This window comes from Epinephelus lanceolatus, chromosome 1 (assembly GCF_041903045.1).
Source record: "Epinephelus lanceolatus isolate andai-2023 chromosome 1, ASM4190304v1, whole genome shotgun sequence".
In the NCBI taxonomy this organism is placed as follows: domain Eukaryota; kingdom Metazoa; phylum Chordata; class Actinopteri; order Perciformes; family Serranidae; genus Epinephelus; species Epinephelus lanceolatus.
This window is the reverse complement of record NC_135734.1, coordinates 6,360,797-6,376,582: the sequence shown is the minus strand read 5'-3', so window position 1 is coordinate 6,376,582 and position 15,786 is coordinate 6,360,797. Positions and strand designations below refer to the sequence as shown.

Genomic DNA, 15,786 nt, shown 5'->3' with positions numbered 1-15,786 from the left:
ACAAGAGGACAGAGAATGTCACGGCAGAGCAACACATAAACTAATAATATTGATTACTTTTATGCATATTATTTAAAATGACAATTAATATGCTTCTGCTACCTCTGGAGTTACTGTAATAATTCAAGAATACAACTGCTGCTGTTGTATTCTTAGTATAATACTACAACTGTGCTCTGCTTCTGCTGTTGGAAGAATTTTAACCAAAACTGTTTTATATGAAAGATGTGCATGCTTTAAACCCAGGTTTTGTTAATAACCAATACTAGAGAGCAACTAAATCTAATCAAAGGTCTCATTTAAAACAGTAAAAATGTGGGCAGCCAGTAGCTCACCCGGTAAAGCGAGCACCCCATGTAGGTTTAATTCCACCCTGCAGTCCTTTGCTGCATGTCATCCCCTCTCTCTCCCCCTTTTTAACATAGGATTTATACTTCTGCATTGAATCAACAATGCACCTACAGTGTTTATGCCATAACCTACACCATAGACTGACATGCACCTCCCCAGAAATATAACTACATATTGTGGCGACGCAGACCTCCTGTCTGTTTTTGTAAGCAGAAAACCATTTCCCTCAGTGGAAACAAAGCTTTTATTTACTTTTATTTCACTAATGAGAAACAATAAATTGTCAAGATTACCTTTATTACCTTTGTTAAATGTTGCTATTGTCCCTGGCTTCATATGAGGAGAGGAAATCTCTGCTAGCCGCTAAGGTAATTTATACAATGTATTATGCCATAGGCTTGTGCTAATAACATTAGTATGTTGTATTTGTGGGGGAAGTGTGTCCAGCAAGTGTTTTGTCTGGTTATTATGAAAGCTGATTTGTGTACTTGTGTTTGAAATTGTTACTATGAAGCCATGTTTAATGTGTGTTTTGGGTGTGTTTTAAATCAATTAAATTTAACAGCACTTCACAGAAACCCCACAGTCTACCAGTGTTTTGGAGGTGTAACTGCAGAGTGACACAGACTCACCACTACCCCAGTATAAATGCTCACAGTGGCACAGGCCACATGCGCATGCTACGGCATGGGCTCTGCATAGAGCTGATGCACAAGTACAATTCCGGTTGGTTCTGGTTCTTTAATCGTGCCGAGCTGTGAGCAGTGTGTTCAGCCTCTATAGGACTTTTCCTTCCTGGGAAAATTGTACAACGAAGTTGTCGACCTCTGGCGTCAAAACTTCGCCAACAAGTTTCTCCTCCTGCAACTTGACACTGCTGCCACGTAGCTCAGACTTCCTGAAGAGCCACAAGTTTCCAGGAGCATCTTCCACGGTGAGTCCTTTTCTCTTCCCAGATGTTTCAATATAGCCTATAAGTCCACAGAGGAATAAAGTATCTCTAGAGCTCAGAACAATGTTACAAACACAGCGATGCAGCTGCCTGTTGTATTTGCCTGTCCCGTTAACAGCAGCTTGAACTCCTGGACGGACAAACTGTGTGAGTCGATGAATAACGGGCTGTTGTCCACAACACTAAGTGTTAACTCTTATCAGGAGCTGGGAACAGGGAGGACTGGGGAAAGATTGTAACTGGTCAAGCAAAGAGTCTGTTGTTCTTTCAGTCTAAAGGACAAAACTGTAATGTAGCTGAGTACTGTACAGTTCTGACTGAGCACCACTTCATACTTTTACTCCACAGCAGTGTAGTGGGAATATTGTGCTCCACCACATTTATCTGATGATACTGGTTACTTTGCAGATGAGGAATTTCTGTACAAAACATATAAAAGCTAATGAAAAATTATGCACTGCGATATAAAACTGCTCAGCAGTATACAAAGCACTTAACTAGCTCCCTCTTGACCTGACTTGTTATTTATGGGAGGGGAGAAGGTGGGAGGCATGGCAAATATATTTCAAGCACTAGGGAGGGACTTGTGATTTAAAAAATATATATATATATTTTTGGTTTAGGGGAGGGGGCATACAACTTTAAATGACTGTATTTTGTAGTTAGTTGACCGCCACTTTTTTTAAAAGCATTTTTTTGGGGGGATTTTTTAAAAAAAACTTTATTTCTACATGTCATGGCTGTATTTGAACTTCAGAAATTTAGCTTCAACTTTCAGCTTTTAACTTTCAAACATTAAAGGGTTAGTTTTAAAAACCTAAAAACCACCAACTGATTGAGGGAGGGTCATGTATTTTCTGCCAGTCACTCAAGGAGGCTCAAGGAAAAATATTTGTAGCTTGGGGAAGGGTCGAAATAAAAAAAAAAAAAAAAAAAAAAAAAGCAACAACAAATAAGTCACACCCAAGCCACCCCCTCCTTTGATAAATAACAAACAGTCCTTTAGAGCTTTTTGAAAACATGCCTTTCAAAGTCATATTTCACCAGTAAAATAAATACAAAATACAGCCATTTGAAGTTGTATATCCTTCCCCTAAGCCACAATAAAAAACGAGTCAAAGAAATATTTGACATGCCTCCCCCTTTTTGCACCACCCATCCCCCCTCTTATATGGCAAACTGTCATTTAGGGCGGTGGGGGCCATTTCTGATGGAGTTTTATTTGTGAAAACAGGATTTTTATTTGAATAAAGAATCTGAATGCTTGCTGCACCACTGGATAAACCAGCTTCCACTCTTGACTTGATTCGGGGCTTATATCCAGTATGAGCACTGTAGCCTACAAATATTTGCCTTGCAGTTTCTGGATTTAAATAAAGCCAACTGTAAACTTATTTTAAGCACTCAATAAGCTGTTGCGTATATTTCATGGATTATAAAGACAACCACTGTAATAACAGATTCACTATTCAATTCATTTACCACGCAAATGTCAGACAGATCTGGTTAAACTTCTGAAATGTGAGAATTTTCTGTTTTTCTCAGTTTCGCAAGTATATCATTGTGAGTTGAATATTTTTGAGCTTTAGACTGTTGGTTGGATGACACTAGCCTTTTGCAGATGTCACCTTTGAAATTTAGATGGCAGTGTGATGACAGTTTAAAGGTGAATTGGATCCCTGGTTGTCACCTCAACATAAACAAAATGTTAATGTTATTGCTTCACTGTATCAGCATCAGAAAACATTAGTAACTCATATTTAATTCTTCTCTTGCCTAGGATCTGTATTGAAGATGTGACTGCTGAAGTCAATCCCCTGATCAGTGGTGGAGACATCTGGATCCCAGACTGGGAGAGTAACATGTGAGGAAATGAATGACAATAATAATGATGATGTTAATGAGAATAATAACAATAATGAAACAGTGTAGTCTAATACATTTGATAAAATAGATGGCGGTTAGTGCGCTGCCTGTTTGGAGGAACAGACGGGACTAGCACCCCAGAAGCTCAGCAATGTACTGCTGTGACTTAGGGTCAGCAGCAAAACCTATTTTAGCCACTTAAAAGGCTTACCTAAAAAAATCAATACCAGTTGAAGTGGAAGCCAAATTGAGGATAATTTCACCACCCTACCTTGCCATCAGATAACCCTGTCCTTTGGCATTACATTTTCTCAACCGTATATGTGTTCCTATGTAAAAGCTGTTTGGGTCAGACTTTGAACAGTTTATGAAAGAGACAACAATACAAAAACAAAAAACCTGACTCACAGCAACAACGAGATGCCTCTCATTGTGGAGACAAAGGAAACCTTTGTGAACCAGGGTATAGAGAAAAAGAACTTTTGCAGAGGGAGACTGAACAGGATGAAAAAGGGGGGAACGGAAGTGAAAGTATGAATGTCATACAGCTGAGCTAAAGCGGTGAAAAATCCATCCATTTTTGTGACTGATTTTGCTGAGCTGTCTGTATGTAAAACACTGGCTATAGATAAGTACATTATACAGCCCCCTTGTATATTGTGGCTGACCCCTCCCACCCTGGACAAAAACCTCTCAAACGCTCACATGGTGGCAGGAGACTGTGATCCATCAGGACCAGGACCTAATGCCACAATTACAGTTCCTTCCTGTCTGCAGCTGGTTTCGTGAACAAAGCCCAGGATCCCCACTGACATGACATGACATGACTGTTATCCCCAACAAACAAACAAACACTGCTGAAAACTGCACATTTTAATTCAGACACACTGTACATATTCTTTAATATTTTTTATTATAATTTAATTCTTGTCTAAATGTCTTGATTTTTGCAACACTTGCTTTTATTTTTAATTTCATTTTCTCTTACTGTGTATGTCAGTGTACCACTACACGCCATCTATGAAAACCTACTCTGCAATAAATCAGATTTTGATATTAAATCACTGGTTGTTGACACAAGGGTTCAGAATCAGAATACAGTTTATTACCAAGGAGGTTTTCACTTACAAGGAATTTACTATGGCTTTTAGTGCATACATTAAACATACAATAAACATATTAAGAGCAAATAAAGAATAATAAGGCTAAGTACAGCAACACTCAAGAACATAGATATAGATAGAAAAGTTGTAATAAAAATATGACTGACAAAGGTACTTAAAAAAGACATTACATAAAAAATATGTACAATATGGTGGTTTCAGAATTTACAAAAAAAAAGAAAAGCTGTTCAGTTGTGTAGGCTGTGCAAAAATATTAGTCGGGGAATGTGCAAAAGTTCACAGTAGAGCAAATGTGTGCAAAATACAGAGATAATAGTCTAAGATGTGTTAATGTAACACGTAAAGTCAGTATCAATGGGGATGGGGGGTAAGAGTCCATGTCAGCAGTGTTCCAGGACATTGTTGATGAGGCCCACTGCAGACGGGAAGAAACTGTTTTTATGGCCTGAGGTTTAGGTCCTGCCCTTGTCCTTGGCAGTGGCATCAGTGTACCAGATAGTGATGGAGGAAGTCAGGATGGACTCAATGATGGGTTATTTGGCACTATAATAACAAGGTGCACATCATCAGGACTTTAAAAGTTAACCATTACATTTAAAAATAAACTCCAAAAGTAACTTAAAGTCACTGTAGGGACACAGTGATTAGTGATATAGTGAAGTTTCTCTGTTTGAGTTAAAATTGTTTGAATTTTGAACCCTTACAGTAACAATTGATTTTTTGAGTGCATCCACATATTGTTTTCAGTTTTAAACATAGGAATAGAATGGGATTATCATATTATTTCTAAGGTTTTAAATATCCAAAGCTAAATTCCAGTCAGTACTGAACCAAAAAATGAAAACGAGGAGTTTTCCATGTAATTTCCCCGTGGCCTTTAACTTTTCCATCACTTCCAGTTTATTTCTAATAGTTCCTTTGGTGAGTTGTGGAAGTGGCGCTTTTCATCTCATTGGTGTTAATTCCTCCTTTTGTTGTTTCAGATGAACACCAAATCCCCACTGCTCTGTCATTATCAGGCAATGGGATATTTGGTTTTGATATAAGACAAAAAACACTGACTGATTGCTACAGAGCCATGTATTTTGTTGAGTCCATCTCAAGTGGACTCCCTAATGAAATAATGGCAATCAACAATAGGGTTGTCATGGCGACAGGGCTGCAACAGGCTCTTGTTGGCCCCCTTGTCTTTTCTATGAGCAGGACACAAGACTCCCAGTGGGTGCCAGACCAGGAGAGCACAGTCCATATCATTATTATTTTCTGATGTTTTGCTTATATTTCACAGAGGATGTCTTCCAAGAAATGAATCCAGACCTGCACTGCCAGACTGAAATGTGAATATATCAGGACAGAAGCAATGGGTAAGTTATTTTTCATTGTAAGGCAGTTTGGTAAATTGTTACCTTGCAGTGTTTAGTTTTGCTCTAATGTAAAGTAAAGCAATGTCAGTAACAAATGAACGAGGTTCCCCTGTAGGGCTGACTATGTGACCTGTTTAAAGTCAGTGCAGATACTCATACTTTAATGTCGCAGCTGCTGACAGCTGACATTTTCTGCTGAAACCTTTGAAACTACATTTAGACCAAGAGAGGTCACTATTAAAAATATCATATGTGCAAAGATATTCTGCAGTCAGTAAGGAACTGCTTTAAGCTTCGTTTTTCCTCATATCAATGTAAGACAGGGTAATTTTTAATCAGTATTGAAATTCAGCAGCTTTCATTTGGATTTAGGTTGGCCTCATTTGCATTTCTGTCAATAGATAGTGCGCATGAAAGACTCACAGGTTCATGTTAGAAGCAGCTGCAGAGCAGTTGGAGTGATGAATGTGTGATTCATTTGGAACTAACCAAAATGATCCATATAAAACCATTCTGACACTGGATGGACTTTTTACAAAAGTTGAGCTTTGATACATCAAAAACAGGAAGTCTACAGACTGCAATGACTTTATTTTATCTATTTGTAAAGGATCGTGCACAGTATGAAACACATATGCTATCATTTCATGTATTGGGTGAAGCTAATTTACTTCTCTACAAAAATAAATAGGTTATAGTTTGCCTCACTGCAATTCATAGTCAATTCAGAAGTCTGGCACTCTACATTTTTAAGCATATGCAAACTCAATTATCATCTGTATCTCCACAAGTTTTCATTAAAATGCAACCAAAATGGACACAGACATTCTTTGGATGCTAGGTAGGATATTTAAATGGTGGTCAGATCAGTTTAACAGTGAGTCTGCAGTGATATTCAATATCTTGTTTGTACTGTATGCACAATATTTCCTATTCATTCTGTTCATTCACTCTCATTTTTAACCAGATGTCACCAAAATATCTGACACCACACCTAAAACCAGCAGAATGATTTGAGATTTTTTTCAGAATTTAATCACCAATGCTTTGACTGTTGTATGTGCGTTAAGACTAAAAAGAAAAAAAGCTTTGCATGTGACATCATTGCCTCAAGTTGTCAGAGAGAATATGAGAAACCATGGCTTCCTGGTGGCACTGTGAGTAAGTCACTTGTTCTAGGGATACAGAAGTCAAAGATTCAGACCCCTAGTCGGGCCAGTATCATGCTTTTAACTAAAGCCTCAGACAGAAACCAGCAGGTTGGTGTGTGATTTTTGCAGGGTTGTATCCCCAGCTGTTAAATCGTTGTGAATATTTTTAGTTGTGTGACCTCCCTCTCTCTGCCCTCGGCCTCTGGCTCATCCTGTGCTGCTTAATAGCCTAGTGAGCGAGTAAGGTCATCAGGAAACTAGATGCACCTGGGAAGATGACACAAGTTGTGTGCATCCTCCTGTTCCTGCCCATCTTTTATGGACTGTTGTGGTTAAAAGTTGACATGTGTTATCCTGTGGTACTTTATCAGTTCCAAACTAAACCTCCCAATCTCCTGTCACAAGATACCCAGTTATCAGGTGCTTGGTTCTGTGGTTTAGTGGGAAGGTGGATGACTTGTAATGTGAAGATTTCAGTGTGTAAATGTAAGTCATTAGTTACTTTTCAAAAAGTAAACCATCTGAATGTTTTCCTTTCTCCTAGGTAACTCCACCCTCCTGTTGGCCAGTGTGGTGTCCACTCTGGGGGGCCTGGTCTTTGGTTATGAGTTGGGAATTATCTCAGGTGCTTTGCTGCAGCTCAAGGCAGAGTTCAGACTCTCATGTGTCCAGCAGGAGGCTCTGGTCAGCTCTTTGTTAATAGGAGCTCTGCTGGCCTCCATCGTGGGTGGCTCTTTGATTGACCATCGAGGCCGAAGGAACTCCATCCTTCTCAGCAACGTGTTGATCCTGACTGGCAGTGTGGTCCTGCTCATCGGCTCCTATGCTGCACTTTTGGTAGGCAGGATGACAGTTGGCTTTGCCATGTGTATATCATCCATGTCCTGCTGCATCTTTGTGTCTGAGATGGTTAGCCCACACCGCAGGGGCTTCCTGGTAACACTGTATGAAGCTGGGATCACTGTGGGCATACTAGCAGCTTATGCCATGAACTACATCCTGTCTGACTCGAAAAGAGGGTGGAAGTGGATGTTTGGATTAGCTGTAGTACCCTCTGTGATTCAGCTGGTCTCTTTATGGTTTCTTCCATCCAGCACTCAGGAATCTTTAAGTCAAAGAGAGCTCATGACTACCAATGGAAACCAAGAAGCAGATGACTCAAAACTCAGCTCCAGCATGGAAAACAAGATGGTTAAGTACAACAGCATGTACCTTTTCCAGCGTAAGGACAACATGAGAACTCGGACTGTCATTGGCATCGGGCTGGTGCTCTTTCAGCAGTTCACAGGCCAGCCGAATGTTCTCCTCTACGCCTCCACCATCTTCCACTCAGTGGGGTTTCAGAGTGACGCTTCGGCAGTGCTGGCGTCTGTGGGCCTGGGGTTGGTTAAAGTGATTGTTACTCTGACCTCCATGGTGTTTTCAGACAGGGTGGGCAGGAGGCCTCTGCTCATCAGTGGATGCTCAGTTATGGCACTGTGTCTGATTACCATTGGACTCCTCAGTGGACATTCATCAATGAATGCTAAGAGGCCTTGTATTTCTGAGGACTTTAACGTTAACAGAACAGATCTACCTCATTTAACTGTTGGTAATCGGTCAGTTTTTGACATGCCTTTAGATGAGAGCCAAAGACTCCTTGCTAACAGAACACAAGATGAACATATACTTGATAAAGTGACACAGAAAGCAGCGGACATTCCTCTTGCATCCTCCCCTAGCGTCCACGGCACAGTTGTGAACTGGATCATTCTCATCTGTTTGATGGCTGTTGTCAGCGCATACTCCATTGGATTTGGACCAAGTTTGTATTTACAGTTTGTATGATATCCTACGAAAATGCACACAGTTCACTTCATATGATATCCTAATTAGTGCCTAACAGATAACGTCACATCCTTAACGTAAAGTTGTGTAATTAGTGTAAAGTTACGGAGGTCAGGTATAGGAAAAGAAACATGATGGGGCTTAAAATGACTCAAAATTTACACAGTTCCAAACAACAGTCTCCTGGGGAAAGTCTTGTGTCTTGTGACCCATCCATCACCCCAACCTGCCTCCTTATGGACCGCTCAGAACCATTTCATCCTTACTACCATCAGTATATTGGTCACGTGATTGCAGCTTTCCATAACATATTGATCATACACATCCTACTGGCCCATCATTACATGGGATATGTATGAATTTTGGTGCATTCTTTTTCATAGGAAAACAGTGTATAAACATACAAACAGTGCATGTGAACAGTCTGAATACTACACCTGTCCCACGACCTGCACAAATAACCAATTAGTTGTGGAACTCGACCCAATCCGTTGACACAAGATCTGCGCCCGACCCAAAACCACAAATCCGATGATGACCATGTGCTGTTCAAACAATACGGTTAGGCAGCACGTTTAAAATGACAATTTTGGGTCATTTCATACAATTGAATTTAAGATAACATATTTTAAAATGAAAGTCATTCAGGTAATGCAATTTAAATTAATATTCTTTGCAGCGCATCTCCACAGTTAACATGCCGATTAGTAACGCACCTGATTGAAGTTACTCTCGTGTTCCAGCTGTCAAAGAAGACAGAGCTGACACACAAGTCAAAAATGTTAAAACATCAAATTCAATTATAATTATTGTCAGTTCATTTTAAAATATATTAATCATCCAGCCTGCATGCTCTTTGTTTAACCCAGAACTGAACCTGTACATAAAATGAAAACAAAATACCACCTGCAAAAATTACCTTATTTCGGGTCACCCGCCAGGTACCCAACCCAATGCAGGACTCTGATTTAGAGCTACACAGGGCAAGTTAATACAGCCATACCATCAGCCTACATTAATAAGCATTGTGGAGTTGCAAGCACGCAAAGTTGCTGAATGTAGCTTTACCATCTTTAGAATGACATTATCCAACATGGAGCCTCACTTTTCAAGTGGATTATTGGAGCTGGGAAATTAAGCAGTTTTTGTTTGTTTGTTTGTTTGTCTTTGACCAGTGACCTGGCTTCTCCTCAGTGAAATATTTCCAGCTGCTATCAGAGGACGGGCATTCGCATTCACCAACTGCTTCAATTGGGCTGCCCACCTGTTGTGCACATTCACCTTCTTAAATTTTGTTGGTGAGTCCCCATCTACCATTTTCACAGTTTTGACTAATCCCAGTCAGAAAAGCGAAGGTGTAACTAACGACATTAATGAGGGTTCTGTTCCATTAACATTTCCCAGTAAGCCAGTGGGTCTACAGTAATAATACCAGCGCCCTGGAACTGGAAAAAGACACAGAAGAGAGCCAAAATGATTCATCACACATGCTTTCACAGCTCAAAATGTTTGCCATGTAAAAGTCCTGTTGAAGTTGTCTGATTACTAACTTGGGCACTAAACATTATCCGCCCACACTGGTTATAAGTAGTTTGATTTGTGGTCTTTATAAAGGCCGATCCCATGAGGCATAACAGAGAGATGTCTGAGCCCCATTTTAACATCACACTTTGCTGCCTCATTGTATCCCTGCATGCACCGCAATTAACAGAAAGCAGAAACATCTGATTGGTTGACGCTTCACCACATTATTAGAGCACTGTAAAAGCTGTGGCACTGTGATGCAGTGGTTAGCATTGTCACCTCAAGGCAAGAGGGTTGTATTTCTATGTTTTGCATAATCAACTGAAACTAAGAATCTTTTTTTTTTCATTAACTCAGAATGAGCCATTTATATCTACATAGGACGTGGGTGCTCGTCCACCTTGTTTTTTTTTTACAGTAGCCCAGAATGGACAATCCAAACACTGGCTCTAGATGGGGCCATTCGTTTTTTCATGTAAGCTGCTGTAGTTCTGCATACTTGACACACGGAAGAAGTTTCAGTTGGTTGCAATCTGTAATTTACCACTAGATGCTATTAAATCCTACACACTGGACCTTTAGTGAAAACACTTGTGTGGGTGGACCACTGTGTAGGACTTAAAGCTAAAAAAAGTATTTAAGAGCAGTCTAAAGATCTAAATAAACATTTCTAATTGAGCGATCTTACAAAAATATGATACGCTTGAGGTCATAAAATCAGTTTGCCAGATAACTCTGTCATTGATAAATTCATTTCCGTTCCTACTTCAAACTCCCAAAATGGTTGAGTCATATTTTCTCTCATGTTGTTCCTCACAAGTGAAATAATGGTCAGCAGAGAATGAACTATGTTTTGAATCAACAGATGCGATTGGTCTGTCAGGGATATTTCTGCTGTACGGGATGACCGCTGTGGCAGCTGGAGTTTTCTTTTATGTCATGCTGCCAGAGACCAAAGGAAAGACTCTGGAGGAGCTCGACAAGGAGCTGCGTTTAAACATGTAGGATCTATACTGTCTCATGAAATACATATAATCATGTCAGATGGTATTCTGAAGCACTGATGTGTGTGTGTCCTTGACCTTATTTTGCAGGTTTAACCACAGGGAAGACTACTGTTGCATCATCAACCGGAGAAACACATCCCCACAGTACCAGAGAGTGCACTGTCACGTCACCTCCTCTGAGTGATTCACTATATGATATCACCATACTGACAGCCACTGGGGTATAAAAACCATGATAGTTTTAGATTGACAGTAGGTTTCACTCTGTTGCACTGAATGTTGGGATATACAGTACAGGCCAAAAGTTTGGACACACCTTCTCATTCAATGCGTTTTCTTTATTTTCATGACTATTTACATTGTAGATTCTCACTGAAGGCATCAAAACTATGAATGAACACATGTGGAGTTATGTACTTAACAAAAAAAGGTGAAATAACTGAAAACATGTTTTATATTCTAGTTTCTTCAAAATAGCTACCCTTTGCTCTGATTACTGCTTTGCACACTCTTGGCATTCTCTCGATGAGCTTCAAGAGGTCGTCACCTGAAATGGTTTTCCAACAGTCTTGAAGGAGTTCCTAGAGGTGTTTAGCACTTGTTGGCCCCTTTGCCTTCACTCTGCGGTCCAGCTCAGCCCAAACCATCTCAATTGGGTTCAGGTCCAGTGACTGTGGAGGCCAGGTCATCTGCTGCAGCACTCCATCACTCTCCTTCTTGGTCAAATAGCCCTTACACAGCCTGGAGGTGTGTTTGGGGTCATTGTCCTGTTGAAAAATAAATGATCGTCCAACTAAACGCAAACCGGATGGGATGGCGTGTCGCTGCAGGATGCTGTGGTAGCCATGCTGGTTCAGTGTGCCTTCAATTTTGAATAAATCCCCAACAGTGTCACCAGCAAAACTCCCCCACACCATCACACCTCCTCCTCCATGCTTCACAGTGGGAACCAGGCATGTGGAATCCATCCGTTCACCTTTTCTGCGTCTCACAAAGACACGGCGGTTGGAACCAAAGATCTCAAATTTGGACTCATCAGATCAAAGCACAGATTTCCACTGGTCTAATGTCCATTCCTTGTGTTTCTTGGCCCAAACAAATCTCTTCTGCTTGTTGCCTCTCCTTAGCAGTGGTTTCCTAGCAGCTATTTGACCATGAAGGCCTGATTGGCGCAGTCTCCTCTTAACAGTTGTTTTAGAGATGGGTCTGCTGCTAGAACTCTGTGTGGCATTCATCTGGTCTCTGATCTGAGCTGCTGTCAACTTGCGATTTCTGAGGCTGGTGACTCGGATGAACTTATCCTCAGAAGCAGAGGTGACTCTTGGTCTTCCTTTCCTGGGTCGGTCCTCATGTGTGCCAGTTTCGTTGTAGCGCTTGATGGTTTTTGCGACTCCACTTGGGGACACATTTAAAGTTTTTGCAATTTTCCGGACTGACTGACCTTCATTTCTTAAAGTAATGATGGCCACTCGTTTTTCTTTAGTTAGCTGATTGGTTCTTGCCATAATATGAATTTTAACAGTTGTCCAATAGGGCTGTCGGCTGTGTATTAACCTGACTTGTGCACAACACAACTGATGGTCCCAACCCCATTGATAAAGCAAGAAATTCCACTAATGAACCCTGATAAGGCACACCTGTGAAGTGGAAACCATTTCAGGTGACTACCTCTTGAAGCTCATGGAGAGAATGCCAAGAGTGTGCAAAGCAGTAATCAGAGCAAAGGGTGGCTATTTTGAAGAAACTAGAATATAAAACATGTTTTCAGTTATTTCACCTTTTTTTGTTAAGTACATAACTCCACATGTGTTCATTCATAGTTTTGATGCCTTCAGTGAGAATCTACAATGTAAATAGTCATGAAAATAAAGAAAACGCATTGAATGAGAAGGTGTGTCCAAACTTTTGGCCTGTACTGTATGTGTGATATCTTTGTGAAAATTTGTTTTGTGTGATCATGTGTGATGTTGTGTTGCAGTCATATCAAACATTTTTACAACATAGAGGTCTATGTTGTTCTACTTTACATAACTGCAGTTTCACAAAGCAGAAAGTGACTGTAAAGGACATTTTGGGTGTGTTCATTTACATTTTTGCTGAAAAGTAATTCAGTTTGCACAATCACCTGTGGAGTTGTTTTTTCGCCTGTATGATCATTTCACCACTCTAGTGTGTTTCCCCTTCTGCAATGAAATTGTATTGTTAATGGGACAATTACAAATGAAACAATGACCCTCTGAGTTTCAAATGATTCCTTAGCCTTGAGCCCTCGATGTAATACGCTATTTCTTCTTAGCATGGCCACACTGAGCTGTTAGGGGATGCAGGGGAAGGCATTCACTGTTGCTTCCAAGTTCTCTGGAGGAACGGTGTGCAAATATGCAAATCCTAATATTACTCTCCCTATGATTGTCAAGTATTTATTGCCTTCATTGGTTGGATTGGGCTGTGTTAAGCCCTGACAAAACATAGCGAAACATTTAATTAAACAGAAACGGTGGTGCGTTGAATTCTCTGTTGTTGGGTGTCATTCAGTTCAGTTTAAAGGGGCTTTATTGGCATTATGGGAAACATATGTTACATTGCCAAAGCAAGTGTGAAATAAACACAATAATTGTATGTACAATATGTAAAGATCAATTAGAATTTAGTTTATATCCATGTTGCTGCTGATTGGGTAACACCTCTGACAAACTCACAAAACGAGAAAACAAACGTCAGAGCCCGTTTCACATCGTTTTACACCCTTTCCAGGAAACATGTCGTTCAGTCGGGAAATAGCAAAACAGTGCACACATTTTAAGATTGAATGTGCCTTTGGTGAGGTTTAGGAAGGAGAAGTGGGGTTGGTTAGGGTAAGGGTAAGAATCTGTGCATTCCAACACCTTTACTACCATACTATATAGTATGGCAAAAAAAATACTTTGTCTCAAAATATACAATGTCAAATGCTGAACAACAGAAATATGAGGATGTCCTGCTACGTGTGGTCGTATTTTGCAGTAAGAAAGCCAGCATGAGAGAGAGCTCTGCTGTTGTTACCTTGCGATGTATGTAGTTTAACTTTTAACTTAAACCTGCATGTAGTGGTTATTCTTGGTCCCATATAACCACTATGATGGCTGAGCAAAAATATGTCTGATTCGATACATCCAAAAAATCCAAAAATCAATCATTATTTATTATAAACAAAAAAATAATACAACACTCAGAAGGCATAAATTTAAGTCTAAATAAGGATTGTTAAGACAAACTAAGGATTCTATAAAAATAAAGGCAAGGACAGTCTCTGCATCCGGCCCTGAGGATGTGAGGTTGAAGACTTTCCCTCCTGCTCCAGCCACACCCTCCAGGCAGCCTCCCTTTGCTTTATCCTCACTCATACACAGCCACAACATGTGGTCAACTCAGGCAACAGAAAGGGGTCAGAGTTTGCTAATATAATTTTGGCTCCCACACTGCATACATTGTAGAGTCAAATATTCACTATAATATTCACAATAGTAAAATAACATAGGCATTTCTTTGTCAATTATTCTCATCGTTATGTCCTTTTGTTGGTTATCTTTATGATGATTTTGTTCACTTTAACAATTAACATTCCTATTATTACTAATTGACTGCTCATCTGTCATTGCAGCTTCTGACAGCTGTTAAGAGCTATCATCTGTTCGTGGTTCATTCGATGTGACTGTGCAGAGAATTGTGGGTCAGAATAGTCGGACAAGCACGTTGACTTGAAAACTGCAAAATACAGCCAGATGTAGTAGGACATCCTGTATTTTGGGCATTCTGCATTTGACATACTATGCACTGGGACATACTAAATCTTTTCTGGCATACCATATAGTGTGGTAGTGTAGGTACTGGAAAGCAGTGACTTGCCATACCTTGAGCCTTTTTCTTAAAACCAAGAGCAACATCTAGTGGGCTCAGAAAATAAAGGAAATGGTTCATAGGGCTTTGTTTGCCATAACTACTGGCCACAAAGTAATCCACTACTAATGTGTCTCTTTGGAAGACACTGGCAAAAAAAATCAGTACAGTCCTTGTTTTATGCAAAAATGCATCCTTTAAATACAGAGGTGATTTTGTAGTAAAAGACTAACATTTGGCTTGAGAAACAATGCCTTTAAAGACTAGAAAACTTTCATTTCATTATACACAACAAAAGTTCCATGACTTTTCCAAAACTTTCATTTTTTTTTTCTAATTCCATGACTTTTTCAGGCCTGGACAACAATAATGTTAAATCCGTTTATATCTATATAGGGAGCAGGTCCTCCTCTACAGAGACCACAATGTTGCAGCACCATGTTTATGCAGTAGCCCTTAACAGACAAACTAAACATCGGCTCTAGGTAGTGCCATTCATGTTTTCACGTCGACCAACATACTTGGTAGCCCCTCCGCAACATGCATCAGAAAAATACTGTATATATGTTTATTATGGTTTAAATCACCTGATCCATTTGTTTTGAGAGGAAGAGACCTCTGTGGATAATTCACCTCCCACTAAACACCTCCTGTACATCTGGATCTTAAGTTATCAGAGAAAAAGGTAAGCACAAATTAGCAAGTGCTAAGATAGCAACCTGTCTTTGACATGCCAAACAGCAT

General features: G+C 40.0%; 1 protein-coding gene across 1 annotated transcript; it reads left to right on the top strand.

Moving 5' to 3' along the window:
• The first annotated feature begins 1,196 nt into the window (after window positions 1-1,196).
• On the top strand, window positions 1,197-13,676 carry slc2a10 (solute carrier family 2 member 10). The gene is made up of 7 exons (XM_033626173.2): window positions 1,197-1,285; window positions 3,084-3,167; window positions 5,582-5,657; window positions 7,353-8,612; window positions 9,811-9,933; window positions 11,025-11,160; window positions 11,254-13,676. The coding sequence occupies exons 3-7, from the start codon at window positions 5,654-5,656 to the stop codon at window positions 11,348-11,350; spliced, it is 1,620 nt and encodes a 539-aa protein (XP_033482064.1). The 5' UTR covers window positions 1,197-1,285; window positions 3,084-3,167; window positions 5,582-5,653; the 3' UTR covers window positions 11,351-13,676.
• The last annotated feature ends 2,110 nt before the right edge of the window (window positions 13,677-15,786 follow it).

Bases quoted from the DNA above. Each gene is read 5' to 3' on its own strand.
- slc2a10 (XM_033626173.2), top strand. The intron at 9,934-11,024 runs GTGAGTCCCCAT...TTGAATCAACAG, and splicing joins CACCTTCTTAAATTTTGTTG to ATGCGATTGGTCTGTCAGGG. The intron at 11,161-11,253 runs GTAGGATCTATA...CTTATTTTGCAG, and splicing joins AAGGAGCTGCGTTTAAACAT to GTTTAACCACAGGGAAGACT.